We start from the raw sequence: 23854 nt of genomic DNA, 5'->3' as shown, positions 1-23854 counted from the left end.
TGCCTCCCACCTCCCACCCATTAAGAGTTGTTGATTCATGGCATCCCGATGACAAGGCATCCCGCTGTGTTCTCTCTGAGATGGTGAGTGGAGGCAAATACGAAAAAAAAGTGTTAAATGAATACGAAAAAAACAAGGAGGGAATGTGAGGAAAGAAGCTAACATGACTGCAGTTGAAAAGTCTTACAATATTAGCTTTTGGGTTGTAACCCAGTAATGCAAAGCATGTGAATTAAAGTAAACCATTATTTTTTTTAAACATTGGGGGGGGGGGGATTTCTGAGGCGGTATTTGAAGCTGCTTAATTTAGTTCGTGACCGGACGTTTGGTCGCCCGGACGTTTGGTCGCCCGGACGTTTGGTCGCCCGGACGTTTGGTCGCCCGGACGTTTGGTCGCCCGGACGTTTGGTCGCCCGGACGTTTGGTCGCCCGGACGTATATAATTTAGAGAGCTGGTTTCAACAGTAGATATTTAGATATTAAACTCTCTTTCTCATGAATATAATTTTGAGAGCTGGTCTCAACAGTAAACTCTCTGTCATGTTGTCTAACGTCCGGCGAAAAAAACGTCCGGGCGACCAAACGTCCGGGCGACCAAACGTCCGGGCGACCAAACGTCCGGCGACCAAACGTCCGGCGACCAAACGTCCGAGTACCATTTAGTTAAGGTAAGTCCACCTGTTTTCATTGATTGGACAAATTATGTTTTCCTTGTTAAAAAACAATGCGACACTATGCAAAAATAAAGAAAAAATTCTTTGCAACAGTGCTTTAAATCCATGTACCCAAAAATAGAATGGAGGAAAAGGAAAGGTAACCGAGGGGTTTCCTGCAGGTGTTTTAGTTTGATTTATTTAATAAGGGACAGTAAGTACATATTAATATTCATGTTAATGAACATATATATGTAAATATGTAAGATTGTAGCTGATCGTAGCTAATTTCCATCTTTAGTCTCTTAATGTACATCCTTCTGAGCTATACCGCCCCTTGCTGACAAATTTCGCTACAACGGAAAACTTCCGTATTTTAAAAACCCGATCGCAAAAACAAAATCCTGATCTCATTTGAACTCTCGCCAATACCTCTGAATGTCTACAAACCAAAACACTGACGAACGATTTCTATTCACGCAACGTAAACATGGTCACGGATGACGAAACCCAGAAAAAAAACCTACGAGCCGTCCCTCCTTTCCAAATTGATTCTGAGCGTCCGCCAGGCTGCCTGATGGATAACCAAGGATTGATTGGAATTTACATGCCGACGCAATCCTTCCACTCCCTCTCCACTTCTATCCAATAAGCTATTGCACTCTCAACCTGCTTTCTGTGATAAGCACAATGAGAAAGTGGCAGCGTATTTAGCCCTGACAATAGTAATTTGTAGCGTTTCAATATGGCAAAGCAAAAAGATGTGCTGTTTATGAGAGGAAGTATCTTTTAGCAGTAAATACACAGCAAAGAAACGCTACTGCCAGCAGCCATTTTTCTGCAAAGGACCAAAGTGAGTAAGTGCAGGAAAAACGGCAGAAATAAAGAGCTCTCTAGCTTGATGATGTGGAACTATCACATCAAAATAGTTCTCAGTGCTACCAGTGTTTTTGTTTATAAGGATGTGCAACTTGATTTCCGAGTCAGTTTCCAACTTTAGATAACCATAAAAGTAATATTACTTTTACGGTAAGGAATATCACCTTATAGGAAAGTGCTGAGTACCTAATTTATTCGAGTATAATGCGCACCCGTGTATAACGCGCATCCATAATTTGGGACTAAAAACTGGTATACATTTTTTCTCAGCTCACACCAAGGATTGTACTGGGAACTGGCAAATGCTGAACACATGTCGCGATGACAAAATATTTATTCACAACATATGGTACGGAAACCTGGTAAAACAAACTTCTACCAATAGGAACACAATTCTCAAACGGAATTTACAATTTTAAATCCTTAGTCTAATTTATCGTCATAATATTTAAAAAAAATCTAAGTTTGATTCATGATCATCAGATTCACCAAACAATTGATGCCATTCTTTTTTAGTAAGAATAGCTATTACCCTATAGCAAGGGTGTCGGACTGGTTGGTTTGCGGGCCGCTTTAACGTCAACTCGATTTCACGTGGGCCGGACCGTTTTAGAAATAATATTTAGATTTTTTTTTATAAATGGATTAAATGAACTGGATTAAAGGCCCTGAATATTCAGTTTTTTTAAAGATCTAAAACAATGTTTATTTAAGCTTTTTTAAATATATTTTTAGATTTTACAAAATGATTTTTGAACTAAAAACACAGAAAAAATGATTAAAAAATTACAATTATTAATTTAAAAGGGGTAAAATCAGGACATTTAATATACATCTATACTCTTCATTTTAATTTGATCCTAAAACAGAAAGTCGGCACTCATGATTTACTTTCCCGGGCCACACAAAATGATGCGGCGGGCCAGATTTGGCCCCCGGGCCGCCAATTTGACACAGGTGCCCTATACAGTTTGACATTTTGAGTTTGCGATTAAAAATAAATTGTCATTATTTTCTTAGTAAAATGAAAGGGGCCTTTTGGTAAAAAAGGGCCCATTCTCAGCGTTCCCTATCATGTTATTGGTTGAAGCGCATTGGACTGAAAGCGTTTTAATAAAGAATTCAACGTATGAGATTTCAAAGTAAACCCTCAATGAGAACAGTAAACACTTCAACAGTGAAATATTATTGAATAGTGAACATGATCTTATTAAATTTAAGTTCATTTTTGAATAGATTTGAATAAATAATTTTTGTAAATCTGCTCGAATCCAGAAAATCTGTACAGGAGCCATTTTGATTAAGACAAGGAAAATAACGTATGGTCCATAATCACACATATATATATATTTATATATATATATATATATATATATATATATATATATATATATATATATATATGTATATATGTAATTTAGTTATGATTATTGCTTTTGCAAGCATGGAGTGCAGCTATGTTTTAGGTTAAAAATACTTGCCAATGTTTCCAGTGCGCATGTGCAGCCGACCCCTGACAACGGTGTGCATTGCCAAGGCTTCCTCTCCCAGATCTTCACTTGTCAAAATATCCAAGTCATGCAGGGCCTGCACCGCCATTTTGCCATGCCGTAACATGAACTGCAGATAATGACACAGGTAAACTTAATGAATAACAATTTAAATAAATAAAAGAGAAATCGTGTGATCCCAGGATAACAAATTTGTGTGATTACATGTACAGTAAGACCTCGACATACGAGTGCCCCGACATAAGAGCAATTTGAGATACGGTTAAACATTTTAGCAAATATTTATCTTGAGATTTGAGACAAATTTTGATATACAAGCAGACAGCGGACGCGAGAGGCTGCTAATAAGAACATCATGGCCACTGTCTCTCTCCCCGCAACTCCCTCGTCTAATGTCTCTACGAGCACTGGGCGGAGCCTTGCATTTTTTCGGTGTTTTTTTTCCCTGTTCGTCAGTGCGAATGGTGGAGCGATCGCTAATACGAGAGGAGTCTATACTACTTCTCGTTGGCAAGAGGTCGTGCATTATCCTATTGTGAGGACATTTGTATGCATAATTTTCGGAATATTTTGAAGGGAATACAAAAGCAAACAACCCTCGATAGGTTGCATCTGAAAGTCAGGGTGGAGGCGGGGCAAATAGAGCCAACCCGGGAGAAGAAAGGTAGCAAAATTTAAAACAAAATTAGAATCAAGTTTAGTGCAAGGTTAGATTAAACTTATTTTTGAGGGTGTCTGCATCATAATCCAAGTTCATTTAAATTTGTTTATGTTATGTTACGAGCGTGTTGCCGTGCAAAAAAGTCTATTCTTTTTAGTTCATTTCTATGGGAAACATTCGTTTGAGTTACGAGAAAATCGACATACGAACTCAGTCCCGGAACGCATTAAGCTCATATCTCGAGGTAGTAAAATAACCATGTCAATTGGCTAAAGATATGAATTTAAATGCTCCACTCTCCAAGTTATCACCAGACTGTCCGGCAAAATAAGTGTAATTTTCCGAAAAAGGTCTTTTTTTCCGTCAGTACAAAGAGAGAGAAAAAAGATAAATATATTTCTTTTTATGCAGAGTGCTTTATGTACTGAGAATGGATTCTCTTTACTAACGTGTTTCAGGAAATACAATCTTGAAATCTGCAAATGATGCATGAATCAATGATGAATGCCCTGCAATGCCAGGATGGGGTGCGAAAACAGAGAGCAGTCGATCATAAATTATGGTATATCGCTGGCGGTTAAAATGCCACGTGAATTGTAATATGAGTTTGTTCTGTAAGAAAGATGAAGAGGGTATCGGTTCAGCTCCAAAATGAAGACTCTATAGCTCTGGGAGTGTGTTACCTTGAGCTCAATGGCTGTTGAACCTATGAGTAGCAATGAGTCACTGTCCCAGATGTCAACTCGCATGGTGTGAAGGGCCAGGTAGTGCAGAAAGTGACACTTTTCTCCTGGCTTGAGAAAACTGTCATCCACTCGGAACTGTACCTGCAGCCCAGGAGACTCTGCGTGAAGACAGATAATGAATTTGTTCATGTATTTTTAGGGGGTGGCAGAAAAAAACAGGCCTGGAAAAAAAACACAATTCGGAAAAAGATTGAAGGTATTTTTGTATTTTCATTGTAAAAAAACAAATTGCCTTTCCAGATACAGTTATAACGCCACGTACTAAACGGAGGGAGACAGGGCAGAGTCGCCATTACGGGGTAGAGTACCGTTGGCAAAAGTAAAAAAAAAAATCTTGGTTTTAATATTTTCAAATGTTAGCTTATTAGTTTTTCCATTGATAGATAAAAAATGAAAAAATAACATCACATAGAGAATACTTACGGTTGAGTTCCTGAAAAAAAACATTTGGACAAGGCTAAAATATATGATTATCAAACAGTTACTCAACCATCAAAATAGTTGTCGATAAAAAAAAAATCATATTTTCTAGACTGTATGTCGTACTTTTTTCATAGACCCCCTTCAGCCTGTTTCTTTTAGAGCGCATGTGTCAAAGTGGCGGCCCGGGGGCCAAATCTGGCCCGCCGCATCATTTTGTGTGGCCCGGCAAAGTAAATCATGAGTGCCGACTTTCAGTTTTAGGATCAAATTAAAACGAAGAGTATAGATGTATATTAAATTTCCTGATTTTCCCCCTTTTAAACCAATAGTTGTAATTTTTAAATCCATTTTTCTGTGTTTTTAGTTCAAAAAACATTTTGTAAAATCTAAAAATATATATAAAAAAGCTCAAATAAACATTGTTTTAGATCTATAAAAAAAATGAATATTTAGGGCTTTTAATCCAGTTCTTTTAATCCATTTAAAAAAATCTAAAAATTATATCTAAAATGGTCTGGCCCACATGAAATCGAGTTGACGTGAACGCAGCCCGCGAACCAACCCGGCTATAGTTATCTGAAAATGTATTTTATCAGATGCCTAACCTATTCTTTTCAATTTTACTATTGTTACTTTAACGTTGTACTCGGACGTTTGGTCGAAAGACGTTTGGTCGACCGGACGTTTGGTCGAAAGACGTTTGGTCGACCGGACGTTTGGTCGACCGGACGTTTGGTAGAACGGACATTTGGTCCCCGGGTTGTTACTGTTGAAACCAGCTCTCAAAATTATAATCATGAGAGAGAGCGAGAGAGAGAGAGAGTTTAATATCTAAATATCTAATATCAAAATATCAACAGTAAACTCTCTGTCATAATTTAACAGCGAGCGAACCTGGCGACCGAACCCGGCGACCAAACGTCCGTTCTACCAAACGTCCGTTCTACCAAAAGTCCGTTCTACCAAAAGTCCGGTCGACCAAACGTCCGGTCGACCAAACGTCCGGTCGACCAAACGTCCGGTCGACCAAACGTCCGGTCGACCAAACGTCCGGTCGACCAAAGGTCCGGTCGACCAAACGTCCGGTCGACCAAACGTCCGGGGACCAAACGTCCGGTCGACCAAACGTCCGGTCGACCAAACGTCCGGTCGACCAAACGTCCGGTCGACCAAACGTCCGGTCGACCAAACGTCCGGTCGACCAAACGTCCGGTCGACCAAACGTCCGGTCGACCAAACGTCCGGTCGACCAAACGTTCGGTCACGCTTTAACGTACGTTTGTTTGCGACTTATACTCCAGGGTCTGAAAAATATGGTAGTCGATTAGTTGATCAATGGTGGCAGCTCTAATGACAACTATTTCCTTTTAACAGAATCGGATTAAATTCTTTCAGCATCCATCTGGCCTACGACTCAGGATGCCTCCACTTGGACCATTAATTCTCCCAGCATGCCACAAGCTTGTACCAATGGAAGCGCAAAGGAAGGGCTAAGAGGGAGATATACAATGTGTAGGTCGACTGACTTGGAGCGACACCCAGCAGAGTGGCAAGTCGCCTTGCAACACAAACTACACACGTAGGATAGATTGTCTGATGTGTGCACAGCAGGTCAAGCAGCCTAGAAATCATGCTGGGAAAAAACAAGACATAGAAGGCTGCAGGCTAAGAGGACACGCTACATTCTTCCCTTTTATTTACGATTTTTAGATGGACGGAGGATTGAAGCGAGACATAAATTACATATTTGTACAATCGCAATTGTCACAATATTGCGTTGTTGTGATTGACAGAGCATAATAAAGAAACTTTGGTATGCTGACACCGATAGCAATAAAATGGAGTCCCGTCAAGAGCTTCACAGGAACAAAAACAACCGTCATGGCCATGAGATGCAGTATGATAGATGACTAATGTGTGTATGAGGCAAGACTTTTGTAAAGAAATCCAATGACGGCATTGACTTGGTGGATTCCAAGAAAATAAACAAGAACGAAAACAGCGTTTTGAAAACACATATTGCAAACATTTCATTCATTCTTGAATGTATTTTTCTGGGTAAAAATAAACAGAGTCACTTTATTGACTGACTTGTTAACAATCGAGGGAGTCCCCTGATTACGATGTCCTCGACCCACAACATTTCGACTTTAGGACGCCCATGCCTTGTCCGCCATGGAGTCCCCTGCACCATAGTTTCTTCGTAGCTAGGACATACCGTATTTTCTCGCATATTAGTCGCCTCTGCGTATAAGCCGTACCCTTAGAATTGCCTTAAAAATCATGGAATTTTAGGATTTCTCTCGTATAAGACGCCACCTGATTCACAATTTTCATCTCCATATTCATGGTTTTAATAGGGAGTACAAATGTGTTACTTGGAAAGGAAAATCTTAAGAAAAATCATTGCACGTGGTATTTCTGGGATGCTGTATGAATCGAAAGGATCGTCTGCCGAATTGCACATTCCGAAAGGGTGTTGCCTGCACATAGACAAATTCAAAAAGGAAGTCAGGTGAGCAGTACTACCAGGAAGTGTATCCATAGCAGTCTCGTTTGTCATCCCTAGGTAAGATGACGGCGCCCTCCGCGGGCAATGGCAGGCACAAGGGAGTCAGTTTTTTCACGTTTTATGCAAGATATGTTTTTCTTCTTGAATTTCATTCATACACAACAAAAGAAATTTTGTTCAGGGTTTTATCTGTTTATATTTCCTCTATTTTGAAATAAATGACCATATCGGCTGCATTGTCTTGTGTTATGGCGGTTCGTGCATGTCAAGTCTAATTTGTGCGCATATAAGCCGTACCCTCGATTCAGTCATCATTTTTTTGAGCGACCAATACGGCCTTTATGCGAGAAAAGTATTTTAATGCAAATTTGAACTTTAAGAGTTAAATACGATTTAGGCAGAAATTCAAATTACGTCACCAGTGTAAGAATGGAACTGGGTCGTCATCCAAGGACTCCCGATATTTAAAAAAAACATCAACCAGCAGGTTTGTTAAGGCTCCTGTAAAGTGAGGGTTTTAATGCTTGGATCTATCAATACAGAATCCTGCCTGGATGATATAACGCAGAGAAAATATTGACCGTGATAATCCAGAGTCTGTCTAAGAAGCCCCGTGGGTAAGCGTAGGGATGTTTGTGTACAATACCAGAATTTAACAGTGGATGTTATATCGCTTCCATTTCATTTGTCGTGACATGAATAGACACCAATCCGTCACAGCTTGGCTGATTGAAGGCGAAGAGGCGTCGTTGAACATCATGCAACATCACAGAACAGGCTTTCAACAACAGGTTGAAGAGGAGGGAAATAAATCACAATCCTGCTTACATCCTGAATATGATCTTCATATCTCTTGAGTAAGCAAATCAGGTCAGGCACAATCTTTTAGGCATTTGTTAACAAAACACTCACCCATGTCACGAGTACACTAAATGCAAATCACAAGGTGGACCAAAAGTCTTTGTGCCATCCACGGGTGCAAGGACTTGAGGGTAGCAACCACAACAACACATAGTTCCCGCACGCAGGTCATGAATTGTCCAACGATCGAAAGTGACAGTTGCCACTGGGTACAACTTCTGAGTGGCAGCCATCGCTTTACATAATTAGTGAATACTACAGAGAACACTGCCACCAAGTGGGAGTCAAGTGAAAGAACCACTGTTTCATAAATAGCTTGGCTATACAGTGGTACCTCGACATACGAGCATTTCGAGATAGGAGTAAAATTTCGAGCAAATAATTATCTCTAGATACGAGACAAATTTTGAGATACGAGTAAAATTTCGAGCAAATGATTATCTTTAGATACGAGACAAATTTCGAGATACGAGTAAAATTTCGAGCAAATACTTATCTCTAGATACGAGACAAATTTCAAGATACGAGTCAAATTTCGAGCAAATAATTATCTCTAGATAAGAGTAAAATTTCGAACAAAAAATTATCTCTGGATACGAGTAAAATTTCGAGCAAATAATTATCTCTCGATACGAGTAAAATTTCGAGCAAATAATTATCTCTGGATACGAGTAAAATTTCGAGCAAATAATTATCTCTAGATACGAGTAAAATTTCGAGCAAATAATTATCTCTAGATACGAGACAAATTTGGAGATATGAGTAAAATTTCGAGCAAATAATTATCTCTAGATACGAGACAAATTTCGAGATATGAGTACAATTTCGAGCAAATAATTATCTCTAGATACAAGTACAATTTCGAGCAAATAATGATCTCTAGATACGAGACAAATTTCGAGCAAATAATTATCTCTAGATACGAGACAAATTTCGAGATACAAGTAAAAATTTGAGCAAATAATTATCTCTAGATATGAGTAAAATTTCCAGCAAATAATTATCTCTAGATACGAGACAGATTTCGAGATACGAGTACAATTTCGAGCAAATAATTATCTCTAGATACGAGACAAATTTCGAGATAAGAGTAAAATTTTGAGCAAATAATTATCTCTAGATACGAGACAAATTTCGAGATACGAGTAAAATTTCGAGCAAATAATTATCTCTAGATACGAGTAAAATTTCGAGCAAATAATTATCTCTGGATACGAGTAAAACTTCGAGCAAATAATTATTTCTAGCGCGTTGCCGTGCAAAAAAGTCTTTTGTTTTTAGTTCATTTCTATGGGAAACGTTCGTTTGAGTTACGAGTAAATTGACATACAAGCGCGGTCCCGGAACGCATTAAGCTCGTATCTCAAGGCATTACTGTACGACAACAAAACACTGCCACCAAGTGGAAGACAAGTGAAAGAACTGCTGCGCTAAATATAAAGCTTGTCTTTTCGGTGGAAACTGGCTTGAAATGGTTATTAAATTGTCACGGGTTGCCAATCCCAGCCTTAAATGAAGATTGCCCCGTGTGTCAAACATATGGCCTGCAGTCTAGAGCCGACATATCAGGGGGTCCAATCTGTCCACAGTGTTCTGACAGAAAGGCACGTTTCCCTTCATACAGTACATACAGAAGAACCCCATGCTTATATTTTGACATGAGCCACAAGTGTTGTGACTTGTGTCGCTGATGCGCACTTTGCTCTCAGCGCCAGAAGTGTTTGGGCTTGTGGGAGAGAGGTTCTGCACTCTACTCTATTTCATGTCTGCAGTGAACTTTGAATCGCCGCCAGTAGTAGCTCAGTCGCTATGTTTCGCTGTCGGTGGTTTAAATTTTTTAGCGGAAACGCGGGACCGAATGCTGAGCCAATACGAATATTAGGGTGGGCAATGAGATATCAAATGTTAAAAAGGACCGAATTTGGATGAATTATAAAGAAAATTCACTCCATTTATATATACATATAGACATACGTGTAAATATATATATATGCACATATATATATATATATATATATATATATATATATATATATACACATACATATATACATATATATATATATATATATATATATATACATATATACATATACATATACATATATATACATATATATATATATACACATATATACATATATATATATATATATATACACATATATATACATATATATACATATATGTATATATATGTATATATATACATATATATATACATATAGACATACGTGTACATGTGTATATATATACTTTTCGCTAGTGTTTTTTGTGTTACTTATTCAGCATTATTACATCAACGTGAATGAGGCTGTTGATGTAAAATAGTGTTGCGATAAATTAAATCTAAGATCAATGCACCATTAAGCAAACTGAAGACGTCAAGAAAAGCCCATGTGTTCCATGCCAAATGCTGCCACTGAAAGTCTATCCTATGCACAAGTGGATAATTACCCGAGTTTAGAGTGCCGTCGTTGTTAATGGAGGCGAGTACACAAGGAAACAGCCCGCTCGCTTTCGGCGCCGCCTTCTCGCTGTTCAGTAGTCCAAGTTGCTGTGACGTGACCGGTGCAAAACGGTAGAACTGGAATGTCAAATGGATGTTGGCAGGCCACTCGGTTTCAAGTCCCTCCACTGGCATTCTGGTGAGGGGTTACAAAATCAACGAGTGTGACCACGTAAAATTGTAAAAGAAAAGATCGTTAGAATCATTTATTCATCTATCCATACAACGGTACTCGGCCGTTTGGTCGCCGGACTTTTGGTCGCCGGACTTTTGGTCGCCGGTCTTTTGGTCGCCGGACTTTTGGTCGCCGGTCTTTTGGTCGCCGGTCTTTTGGTCGCCGGTCTTTTGGTCGCCGGTCTTTTGGTCGCCCGGAAGGTTATTGATAATTACCATTTAAAATTGTTGCTAAAATTCCCTAAATACAAACTGTGAATTATTATTTAGTCATACTTAATGCCCTATTAATTATTAGGCTAAAGAACAGCTCCAAGTTTCTCGGACTTTTGTTTTTAGTTGGAGAACTTGCTAAGACCCTGACGGACGTAGCTTCTTAAGGGGACAACGCATGTACATACAAAACTCTTCTACACTCACACTTCGGCTCAGTGAAACTGCTCACGGCCATTGTTGGCTTTTATTGACCGTGTTGTTTTACCTTGTTTTGTCGCCGGACTTTTGGTCGCCGGACTTTTGGTCACCCATTGTTTGGGTCCGGGCGACCAAACGTCCGGCGACCAAAAGTCCGGCGACCAAACGTCCGGTCACGCCATACAACCACTCCATTGTAGTTTTCATTAACAATGACAACAATTCTAAAATATCTCGTGGACGATTCCCAGTTTTCTTTGGACGGGACAAGACAAAAAAAAAGCTAAATAATTATTATATGTTCACTATGTGCTTATTGGACAAGTGATTAGCCGGCCTGCATCCTAGCCATGTTTGCATGTGTCACTCATGTAGCGGCAACATTACTATCATGCAATTTGTGTGGGTTTTCTCTGGGTACTCCGGTTTCTTCCCACATTCCAAAAACATGCATGGTAGGCTGATTAGACACTAAATTCCCCCTAGCTACGAGTGATTAGTTGTTTGTCTCCTTGTGCCCTGCGATTGGCTGGGTTGTCCCCCACCTCATGCCCGAAGGCAGCTGGGATAGGCTCCGGCACCCCCGAAACCCTAGTGAGGATAAAGCGGTTCAGAAATTAAAACTTTTCACTTTTTTTACAGACAAAACCAGATGAAGACTAACACATCATGGAATAATTAACATATGAGTGAGACTTTCACGTATTTTTGTTGAAAAGAGTAATATTAAAAGAGCTGCTAATACAAAAATGAGGCAACCCTTGTCACCTTTCCCTACACACACGCCGTCATGGCACGTTTACGAGATTACATTGAATTACAAACACTAAATGATGAAATCAACGTCTGCTCACTTCCAATGCGCTGATTGGCAATCAGCAATCAGTCCTCTGCTAAACAGTCAAAAGAGGACATTTTCTATGCAACACAAAGCTTAGAGTCTGCTTAAGAAATGGTCATCAAATAATATGTCAATACGTATTAAGGGAATGGAAATGCTGGTCATAATATTGTGATGACGTTAAATAAATACAAAATGGTGCAGGTAATATATTATACCGTATTTTATCGCATATATGCCGTATTTGTCGCAAAAAAATGATGAAGGAATCGAGGGTGCGGCTTATATGTGCACAAATTAGACTTGAAATGCACGAAAATGCAAGGTGACAAGGACGTAACGCAAGACAATGCGGCCGATACGGTCATTTATTTCAAAATAGAGAAAAGATAAACAGATAAAACGCTAACAAAGATTCATACAGAATCTCAGAAATACCACGTGCGATGATGTTTCTTTAAATTTTCCTCCCTAAAGTAACACATTTGTACTCCCTATTAAAACCATGAATATGGAGGAGAAAATTGTGAATCGGGGGGCGTCTTATACGAGAGAAATTCTAAAATTCATCGATTAAGGCAATTTTAACGGTACGGCTTATACGCGAGAAAAGACGGTAGCTTATCAGAATCATGATAAGAATATGGTAGTCTATGTAATGTATATGTAAACATGTGCGGTCGATTGGTCGCCGGTCTTTTGGTCGCCCCGACCGCAACAACGGGCGACCAAAAGACCGGCGACAAAACAAGGTAAAACAACAGTGTCTACGCATCAATAAAAGCCAACAATGGCCCTGAGCAGTTTCACTGAGCGGACATGTGAGTGTATAAGAGTTTGTATGTACATGAGTTGTCCCCTTAGGAAGGGACGTCAGTCAGGGTCTTAACAAGTTCTCCAACAAAAAACAACACAAGTCCAGGAAATTTAGAGCTTTTCTTTAGCCTAATAATTACTAGGGCATTAAGTATGACTAAATAGTCATTCGCAGTTTGTATTTAGGGAATTTGAGCAACGATTTAAATGGTAATTATCAATAACCTTCCGGGCGACCAAAAGACCGGCGACCAATCGACCGTGTACCGAAAATACTGTAGCTTATCAGAATCATTATAAGTATATGGTAGTCTATGTAATGTATATGTAAGTAGGGGTTTAAGGATACATTTACATTATGGGATATAAATTGGTTAAGCAAAATCGATATGAAATCAAAACGCAAAACATCGTTTAACATCATCCTTTCGATACGCACTTTTGTTAAAAGAATGTGCCCGCAACAACATTTTTTAAAGACATTATTGCTATTGGCCCGTGGGCTGTAGAATGGACACTCCTGACTTATACAATTTTATCTGCTGTCATTCTCGTTCTAAAGGTATAAAAGGACGCGTTGCATTCTATTGTTAACGACATATATTGAACAGAAATGTATTGTAAGTGCTCTTGCACAAAATGTTATGGCAACATGATGAACAGCAACAAAGAAAGGCAGCGTTGAACTGCTGACATTGCACACAGTATTAGAAAAGGGCGCCGAAGTCCGGGTGTGTAATTGCCACGCATCTTCCGCTGTCACTGAGTGGGCGCCGGCTCGGAGGCCTTTGTGTTGCTTGTTGATAGAAAGGCTGCTGACAGGAAAAGTGCTTTTGCGAGAAATGTTAGCATATATGTGTGTGTGTGCATGTGTGTGTGTGTGTGTGTGCGGTGTATGAGCATGCAATTGACATGGGTAAAGGCTGACTGACAGGACTTGATGCTTGAGCGCATTTTTATCCTGGACACAACGCACCTGTGGCGAATGAAGAAGAGCGACTCGGAATCGGGAAGATTGCTTTTTCTTGCGTGCACTTGAAGTGTGGGAAGTTATATAAATGACCTATAATATGAAGCTGCTAAATGATATCAATTGTTTTATTAAATAAATGCACTCATGAAACTTTGAGTAGAATCCAGCAAAAAAAACGACCGTATTTTTACGCATTTTTGCCGCCTCCGCGTATAAGCCACACCCTTAAAATCGTTGAATTTTACAATTTCCCTCGTATAAGCCGCACCCTTAAAATCACTGCATTTTACAATTTCCCTCGTATAAGCCGCACCCTTAAAATTGTTGAAATTTACAATTTCCCTCGTATAAGCCGCACCCTTAAAATCGCTGCATTTTACAATTTCCCTCGTATAAGCCGCACCCTTAAAATTGTTGAATTTTACAATTTCCTTCGTATAAGCCGCACCCTTAAAATCGCTGCATTTTACAATTTCCCTCGTATAAGCCGCACCCTTAAAATTGTTGAATTTTACAATTTCCCTCGTATAAGCCGCACCCTTAAAATCGTTGAATTTTACAATTTCCCTTGTATAAACCGCACCCTTAGAATCGTTGAATTTTACAATTTCCCTCGTATAAGCCGCACCCTTAAAATCGTTGAATTTTACAATTTCCCTCGTATAAGCCGCACCCTTAAAATCACTGCATTTTACAATTTCCCTCGTATAAGCCGCACCCTTAAAATTGTTGAAATTTACAATTTCCCTCGTATAAGCCGCACCCTTAAAATTGTTGAAATTTACAATTTCCCTCGTATAAGCCGCACCCTTAAAATCGCTGCATTTTACAATTTCCCTCGTATAAGCCGCACCCTTAAAATTGTTGAATTTTACAATTTCCTTCGTATAAGCCGCACCCTTAAAATCGCTGCATTTTACAATTTCCCTCGTATAAGCCGCACCCTTAAAATTGTTGAATTTTACAATTTCCCTCGTATAAGCCGCACCCTTAAAATCGTTGAATTTTACAATTTCCCTCGTATAAGCCGCACCCTTAAAATTGTTGAATTTTACAATTTCCTTCGTATAAGCCGCACCCTTAAAATTGTTGAATTTTACAATTTCCTTCGTATAAGCCGCACCCTTAAAATCGCTGCATTTTACAATTTCCCTCGTATAAGCCGCACCCTTAAAATCGTTGAATTTTACAATTTCCCTCGTATAAGCCGCACCCTTAAAATCGTTGAATTTTACATTTTCCCTCGTATAAGCCACACCCTTAAAATCGTTGAATTTTACAATTTCCCTCGTATAAGCCGCACCCTTAAAATCGTTGAATTTTACATTTTCCCTCGTATAAGCCGCACCCTTAAAATTGTTGAATTTTACCATTTCCCTCGTATAAGTTGCCCCCTGATTCACAATTTTCACATCCATATTCATGGTTTTAATAGGAAGTACAAATGTGTTACTTTGAAGGGAAAATCTTGAGGAAAAATCATCGCACGTTGTATTTCTCAGGTACTGTATGAATCGATTGCTGGATAGCACATTCCTAAAGGGTGTTGCCTGCACGTAGGAAAATTCAAAAAGGAAATCACGTGAGCAGTACAACCAGGAAGTGTGTCCGTATCGGTCTGTTTGGTCATCCATAGATAAAATGGCGGCGCCCTGAGCGAGCAATGGCAGGCATAATTGAATTTCTTCAAGTTGTATGCAAGATAAGGTTTTTTCTTCTTGAATTTCATTCATAGATGTCAAAATAAATTTTGTTAAGCGTTTGATCTGTTTATCTTTTCTCTGTTTTGAAATAAATGACCGTATCAACCGCATTTTCTTGCCTTATAGAGTTTCGTCCTTGTCACTTAGCAGTTTCGTGCATGTCAAGTCTAATTTGTGCGCATGCATATAAGCCATACCCTCGATTCAGTCATCATTTTTTTGTGACAAATAACGCGTGTATAAGAGAAAATACAGTAAATTATCTATATTATGAAATCGCTAAATGATACCAATTGTTTTATGAAATGCACTAATGAAACTTTGAGTAGAATCCAGCGATGCCTTAATTATAACTATTAATATAATTATTGTAATGCAATCTTTATATCTACAAACTTCTGATGCTTTTTAAATAAATTCCTGACTAGATGATGGTATGCAACAAAAGAAGGAAACAAATGTCAGTTCAACAGTTCATTCATAAAAGCAATTCTACCACATTACATTAAACTGCAATACTATTGATGGTGTTGATGTGACAAAATTTTGATTATTTAATTGACTGTAATTATTCAATCTAACTCCTCAAAATTAAATAGCCTGTCTGTTGGAGAAATTGCTCTTATGAATACTTTGACATGATACAGGACAGCACATTTTCCCTTGTAAGTCCGCAAAATAAAATTGCCTGTCTGTGTTGCACAAATTGCTGTTATGAATACTATGCTAAGCGCCAGGAGTGCTAATTTTACCTTGTAAGTGCTAGGAACTGGAAGACAAAAAGGTTTTCCTGTAGAGGATCCATTTTTTCACAGTGCAGATCAAAGGGCACCGGCTTTGCGGGGTCCAAGATGGCTGCCGCCTGACCCCTCGTGTCCACAATGTCAGGGAAGACAAAAGTGCCGAGTTGGGCTAGTGAGCCCCTGGAACTCATTGTTGACAAACTGGAGGCAAAGTATTAAATTAGACTCTTTTCCGTGACCTACATTTGATTTTAAGCAGGCAGAACTAGCATACACGCATCTTATTAAGTTATGAATAACGGTAATTCAAAAGCTTCCCTATTTTATAGAATTTTGAAAACATTATTATTAGTCTAAGTTCACACCGGAGACCTAAGTGACCCAATACAGATTTTTCTTAACGTTTATCCGACTGGAGTGAAACACTTCCGTGATGGGCCGAGGTGCTTGAATTTTTTTGGTTCCGATCAAGACCACTTTTGTGGGTTGATTTAAACCTGATTTTGGTCGCCCGGACGTTTGGTCGCCCGGACGTTTGGTCGCCCGGACGTTTGGTCGCCCGGACGTTTGGTCGCCCGGACGTTTGGTCGCCCGGACGTTTGGTCGCCCGGACGTTTGGTCGCCCGGACGTTTGGTCGCCCGGACGTTTGGTCGCCCGGACGTTTGGTCGCCCGGACGTTTGGTCGCCCGGACGTTTGGTCGCCCGGACGTTTGGTCGCCCGGACGTTTGGTCGCCCGGACGTTTGGTCGCCCGGACGTTTGGTCGCCCGGACGTTTGGTCGCCCGGACGTTTGGTCGCCCGGACCTTTGGTCGCCCGGACGTTTGGTCGCCCGGACGTTTGGCCGCCCGGACGTTTGGTCGCCCGGATGTTTGACAACATGACAGTTTACTGTTGAAACCAGCTCTCAAAATTATATTCACCCGGGCGACCAAACGTCCGGGCGACCAAACGTCCGGGCGACCAAACGTCCGGTCACGCCTGATTTGAGCCAAATTTTTTCACAATGTGATTCTCAAGTGGAACTCAAGTGGACTTCAATTTGAATTAAAGTCTCCCAAATCAGAATTCAGGTAGCAACTCTGCCAGCAAAGGAACTAACGGGAAGATGGCAGGGACAAAGAACTGCATGGGGGGAACACCCAAGCAAGGGTACATTCCTGCCTGGCTTGGATTCACCTTTCAGGCTGTAGGCAGGCTTGACCACCATTGTAAAAAAAATATTATGGTGAGCCCAACGTCTAGAAATAATTTGCCATTTATGTAAATGTCCACATCTACCTGGACAAATCATAACCTGAATTTACGGTGGCATTGTACTGAATGAGAGTTGGGCTATTTAACAACCCTCCTGAGAATCGGTTGGGGTCAATTGTTGGGCAGGATTCTTATATAGGGTAAGCATTCAGTGTTGTTGACAAACGATTTCCACACGACTATCGGGTCAGCTGGCGGCCACCCTGATCTCTCTGGAAATTGTTTGCTATGTATTTATTTGCTCAGTCTTGACATTCCCCAAAACTGCTATGAAAGCGGCAGCATTAAACCGCGGGAACGGTGCGAGTAGTACTTGCATGGAAAAGACAGAGGGAGCTGACGTGCACCCTGAGGATTTCCTCTCATAATTGCTAGTTATGGCTAATTATGGAAGCCACCTGTCTTGCTACCACCATTGTGTCATTTATGACTTTGACTATCAAAAGTGACACATAACACGGCGTACAGATGGCTAGCTAAAATGCTGGCAATAGATGATGACTGTGAATGTTTTATATAAAACGTTCTTGTTGTCTTTGCCAATTGCGCTCTCGATTGCATCCAGCAGGCACTAATTCTTTGCTACTTTCATTCAAACAATTTATTTTCTAGGCGATACATTCAAAATGTTATGCGACCTCAATGTCATTGTTCTTGGAAAACAAATGATTCATTCCACAATCACTAAAAACTATTCTGCTTCCAAAAGAGGAGGCAGTCATGTTTTAGACCACTGAACCGAAGCGCAGCATGTCTAAATCCACAATGTGGGCTCGGAAAAGCCGTTTCAATGCGAACGGCCTGTTTACAGATGCTCTGTACTAATGCAAGCGTATTATTTGCAGAGTGTCTTTTGTCAAGACAAATGGTGCCCACCCATGGGACTGAGCAGATCTGCAGATGGATTAAATATTGTTACACCATCTTCTGTTTTATCCGTGGCCAGATTATTGGGACAGCAGTCTTTGAAGGTGTTCCTGGGCCAGTCAAGAGACAGTCTTCCAAGAGTCATCCCCAAGGCCTCCTCACAGTGGGGTGAGCCCAGAATACCAGGAAGGCATCCTAATCCTGAACTCCAGTCCTCTTTATTTCCCACGTACCGTATTTTCACGACTATATGGCGCATTGTATTTTAAGACGCAGTATCAGTAAGGAGTGCTATTTCTGTATTTGACACACACAAAGGACGCACCGTTTTTATAGACGCAGCCAGGCATGGCATAACATAGACCATCTTAAACATACACGCTACACCCACACGCTAAAAACACGTTTTTAAAAAGGCAACGGAAGCAAAACTGAGTTTGGTTGTACTTTATTTAGCCATTTTACAATGTACTCATGTCATCATCACCCACAATTTCATCAAAGTCCTCATTTTCTGTGTCCGAATTGAAAAATTGTTCATGTGAGTCATCGAAAACGCTGAGTTTTTTACGTTCGTCCAGGCGGCCACAATCCATTCGCAAATAGTAGCTAGCTAGTAGCGAGCGTAACTATTCCGGCGCTGCCTTCCACGCTTCGTAAAGCTGTGTTGATGTCGATGTCCAGGCCACAATCCATTGGGTGTATTGACAAAAGAACTACTACATATCCCAGCAGTCACTGCGCAGTACTTTTTCTACGGGGAAAATAGTAGAGTCGGCGGCTGCTTGCCGTAGTTGTGAGAGCTGTAGAGGATGGTGTACCCTATCGACTGATTTATTTTATTTTATCGTGATAACAATTTTAGTATTGGTCCATATATATAGTGCACTGGATTATAAGGCGCCCTGTCTATTTTGGAGAAAATTTAAGACTTTTATGTGCGCCTTATAGTCGTGAAAATATGGTAATTCTTGTTATTTTGTTCATCCCCCACAGGTTATGACCATAGGTGAAGGTAGGAACGTAGAATAACTGGTAAAGGGAGAGTTTTGCTTCATGGTTTAGCTCTGTCTATACCATGGCAGACCGATACAGACTTCTGTCCGGAATCTATTCTTTCCTCTATTGTGAACTAGACTCCAATATACTTAAACTCCTGACTCAGGACTCCCTGAGGTTCACAGTCAGACACCTTTTCCAAGTCCACACAACACGTGCAAAGAACTGGTCCACTGTTCCATAATTTACTCGAAAGATCAATGTGGCATTGAAGACATTACAAGTAGAACAACGGGACAAACACAACATTGTTCCTTTTGAATCTATGGGTGTATTCACACCTGACCTCTTTGGACCGGGGGGACCTTTATGTGTCTAAGTGACCTCACCCTGGTTCAGACCAAAGCTCAAACCACACAACTGTTTGGATTTACAAGGCTTCCGTAACTATAGCCATTATAGGAATGGTTGTTTGGTTAGCAGTACATCACCTAACATGAGATGGAACGTCTTCTAGATATTCATTTTCCATACCACCCATTCTCAAAAGGGTTGCACAGGTTGCTGTAGCCTAACCCAGTTGTCTTCGGGCGAAAGGCAGACTACACCCTAGACTGGTCGCCAGTCAGTTGTAGGGCACACAGAGACCAACGACCATCGTCACTCCCAATCATACCACCATCAGCGAGAATCAAGCCCACGCCTGTTCGCACCGAAGTCAGGCGAGTGAACCTCTACACCGCTAGGTGGCTGTCTTCTAGAGATTTAGACATTAAAATGATGTTGCATCGATCCCCCGGATTTGCCAAATACCCCGCAAATGCTTGTCGTTGGATGAACCATATCTATATGAGATCGAGTGCTAAAATCTGGAGCTCCGTGATTGTCAATTTCCCGTATTTTGTTAGACTGTTTTTGTCCAAAGAGTTAAAAATGTTTGTTGTCAAATCCTGGGTCACTTGCAAAAATTGCAATATGAAAAGCAAGCGCAACAAAAGCATCCTGACCGAGATAAGAGTTTGTGTTGGACCCAATAAAGTGAACTATGGACTTTCCTGGTGTGAATAGACCCTTTTATTCAACTTCCTGATTGATCCTTCTCTGCAGTACCCCTGAAAATGCCTACCAGGGAGATGGAGGAGTGAAAACACACTCTCCAGTACCCTTTCTTAAATAATAAAATTGAAACTAGCTCTGTGTGAAATGCCTCTGCCTAAGAACTATAATATTGAATCACCCAGAACACACGCTGCCAGTTAGTAGGAGGATCGATACGGCTGCAGACAGCAACACAGTGACTTACAGCTGTAATGAATATATACGCACCAGGACAGATAAATGAGGGTTTTATAACAATTCATTAATGTCGCTGGCAACTTATCCACAAACCTTTACTGGAAAGATCAATCAAGCATTCCAGAAAACACAAGTAGAACAACAGATATAAAAGTGCTGCAATTATCTAAACGTCTAAAGATGCTACATGACAATCCGGGTGGAGTTAGCACCATTTTTAAGGGATTTTCTATGTCAGCAGGAAGAGGCTTTAGCTCACTAATGAAGCTAATGAGGATGAAGAAATGAGATGGATCCACAATGGTATGCTGGGAAAAAAAGGGAATTGGAATATATATAATAAACAGGATAAAGAAGATGAAGTTTTTATGGTCTACTTTGAATCAGACTCTTTAAAGCCAAGCCAGCCAGAAAGTGTTAGTGCATGTGTGTGTATGCATGTGTGCTATGCTTAGTCACCAGTGTCCTATCAGCCTGAAAGTAATGGAAGCCAGACACTATCTGTCTGGTGACTGGCAGTTCGCCCAGTGCCACTTTTGATAAGGCAACTTGACAAAATGTGGCCAGAGACAGAGAAAAACGCATGGAAGTAGGGAGCAGCAAGATAATAAAAAAATGCAATAATCTAATGTATGGAAGTGCTTGCAGGGTCTTTGGCGTAAATGCAGTAAGGTCTAAATGTGAGGTTTGTAAATACAGTTTTTCAATTGTTGTGACTCATTAAAAAAATAATAATCATACAGTGGTACCTCTACTTACAAATGCCTCTAAATATTACATTTTCAGGTTACGAAACATTTTGACATGCAAATAAAGGTTCCAATTTAAGCCAGTAAGATCCAGGTTACGAAATCTACCGAAAAGTAAATAAATTTATTGTACCCGTTGTTTTATTTTGAAATTGTCGACTTCTTCGCATGTTCTTTCTGTCCTGCACGGGTTTAGTTGGTAGTTGATTTTGAGGATTGTGGAATGAATTTGCTCGTTGTTTTATTTTGAAATTTACAAATGACTCTAAATATTACATTTTCAGGTTACGAAACATTTTAACAGGCAAATAAAGGTTCCAATTTAAGCCAATAAGATTCAGGTTACAAAATCTACCGAAAGGTAAATACATTTCTTGTACTGGTTGGTTTATTTTGAAATTGTCGACTTCTTGGCATGTTTTTTCTGCCCTGAATGGGTTTAGTCGGTAGTTTATTTTGAGGATCGTGGAATGAATTTGCCCGTTGTTTTATTTTGAAATATACAAATGACTCTAAATATTAAATTTTCAGGTTACAAAACATTTTGACATGCAAATAAAGGTTCCAATTTAAGACAATAAGATCCAGGTTTCGAAATCTACCGAAAGGTAAATACATTTCTTATAGCCGTTGTTTTATTTTGAAATTGTCGACTTCTTGGCATGTATTTTCTGCCCTGAACGGGTTTAGTCTGTAGTTTATTTTGAGGATCGTGGAATGAATTTGCCCGTTGTTTTATTTTGAAATTTACAAATCACTCTAAATATTAAATTTTCAGGTTACGAAACATTTTGACATGCAAATAAAGGTTCCAATTTTAGCCAATAAGATCCAGGTTACGAAATCTACCGAAAGGTAAATACATTTCTTGTACCCGTTGTTTTATTTTGAAATTGTCGACTTCTTGGCATGTTTTTTCTGCCCCAAACGGGTTTAGTCGGTAGTTTATTTTGAGGATCATGGAATGAATTTGCCTGTTGTTTTATTTTGAAATTGTCAACTTCTTGGCATGTTTTTTCTGCCCTGAACGGGTTTAGTCGGTAGTTTATTTTGAGATCGTGGAATGAATTTGATACGTTAACTTACGAAAAATCAAAGTTCTGGAACCAATTAATTTTGTAAGTAGGTGTACCACTGTATTTTAATTATGGACATACCTTGGTGCAGCTACGCCTACCATGTTGTGCTTCTGAATTTGATCTTCTCTATGGTTAGCTGGACATGTCTCATCCCTCACTGGCTGAAGGTCCATCTCAAGGTGAGAAATGTTGCTGACATCTGGGCAGGTCTAAAGAGAAATGGAATGGAATGATGTGGATATAGTGAGGAAAAGGGGCGTCAATAATGAACACTATTCGATTAAATCTGAACGTGTCAAAATTCAGCATTTTCTTGGCAAATGCACACATTTTGATCTCATTATATTTTGCAGGTGTACCTAATGAAGTGTTCACTGGGTGAAAATGCCTAATGCCACTGGGTAAACATTGTCCAATTAAGCAGAGACTTTCAGAGGAAATGTGCTGATATTGTGCTGCACATACCGACAAAAACTTGGAGAGCAGGTTAAGCCTACTTCATTTTTTTGAAATAAAAAAAAATAGCTGACATCTTCATTTCTGCTTCCCCCTGGTTGCCGTGATGCGACTCCTCGGGTCCAGAAGTTAGTTTGCAGTCACTCTTAGTTAATTGCATTTCAAGATATTTTTTCCTTTGTCATGGGTGAGGTAGGCACAATTTTAATTATTTATATTTTCTAAGAGAAATATGCAGTACAATACGTACATACACGTATTTAATTACACAACTCCCTTGAATATCGCTGTTGATGTGGACCAGACAATCGAAAATGTTATCGTCTAATATTTAAAGTCTATAACAGGGGTTTCCAAACTTTGGCCCACAGCCCAGTTTTTTTGGACTGTGACAAATGATAAAAATATTATTTAATATGGCTCACATATGTGGCTCAAATCCAGCCTACATTCTGTTTGTTGCTCTTTTTTGTTTGTAAATTGTCAATTATATATTTGGACTATAAGTCACACTTGTGTAAAAGTTGCACAAGTCAAAAAATACAAAATGAAGAAAAAAAGACAGATAAAAGTCACACTGGAGTTAAGTCACGTTTCTCTGAAGACTTTTTAAAAATCAGAAACAGCCTAAAAAGAGTTCTGTTAACATAAGTTTTTCAGATAACTATAGCCTTAAAAAATAAATAAATAACAGTCCCTCAGAGGTCATAGTAGAGAAAAAAACATTATAAAA

The 23854-nt window shown here is 39.7% G+C and overlaps 1 protein-coding gene across 2 annotated transcripts in view; it reads right to left on the bottom strand.

Moving 5' to 3' along the window:
- nphp4 (nephronophthisis 4) overlaps positions 1–23854 on the bottom strand; it is a 166294-nt gene that overhangs the window by 63566 nt on the left and 78874 nt on the right. For both annotated transcript variants that reach the window (XM_077613815.1, XM_077613806.1), the window contains exons 13-17: positions 22744–22874; positions 16429–16620; positions 10704–10891; positions 4388–4548; positions 3014–3152 (exon numbers count right to left, since the gene is read on the bottom strand). In XM_077613815.1, coding sequence (XP_077469941.1) covers positions 3014–3152; positions 4388–4548; positions 10704–10891; positions 16429–16620; positions 22744–22874 — 811 coding nt within the window. The remainder of the gene's footprint in view (positions 1–3013; positions 3153–4387; positions 4549–10703; positions 10892–16428; positions 16621–22743; positions 22875–23854) is intronic.

The sequence above is a fragment of the Stigmatopora argus genome, chromosome 1, assembly GCF_051989625.1.
Source record: "Stigmatopora argus isolate UIUO_Sarg chromosome 1, RoL_Sarg_1.0, whole genome shotgun sequence".
Lineage (NCBI taxonomy): Eukaryota > Metazoa > Chordata > Actinopteri > Syngnathiformes > Syngnathidae > Stigmatopora > Stigmatopora argus.
This window is presented reverse-complemented; position numbering and strand designations above follow the sequence as displayed.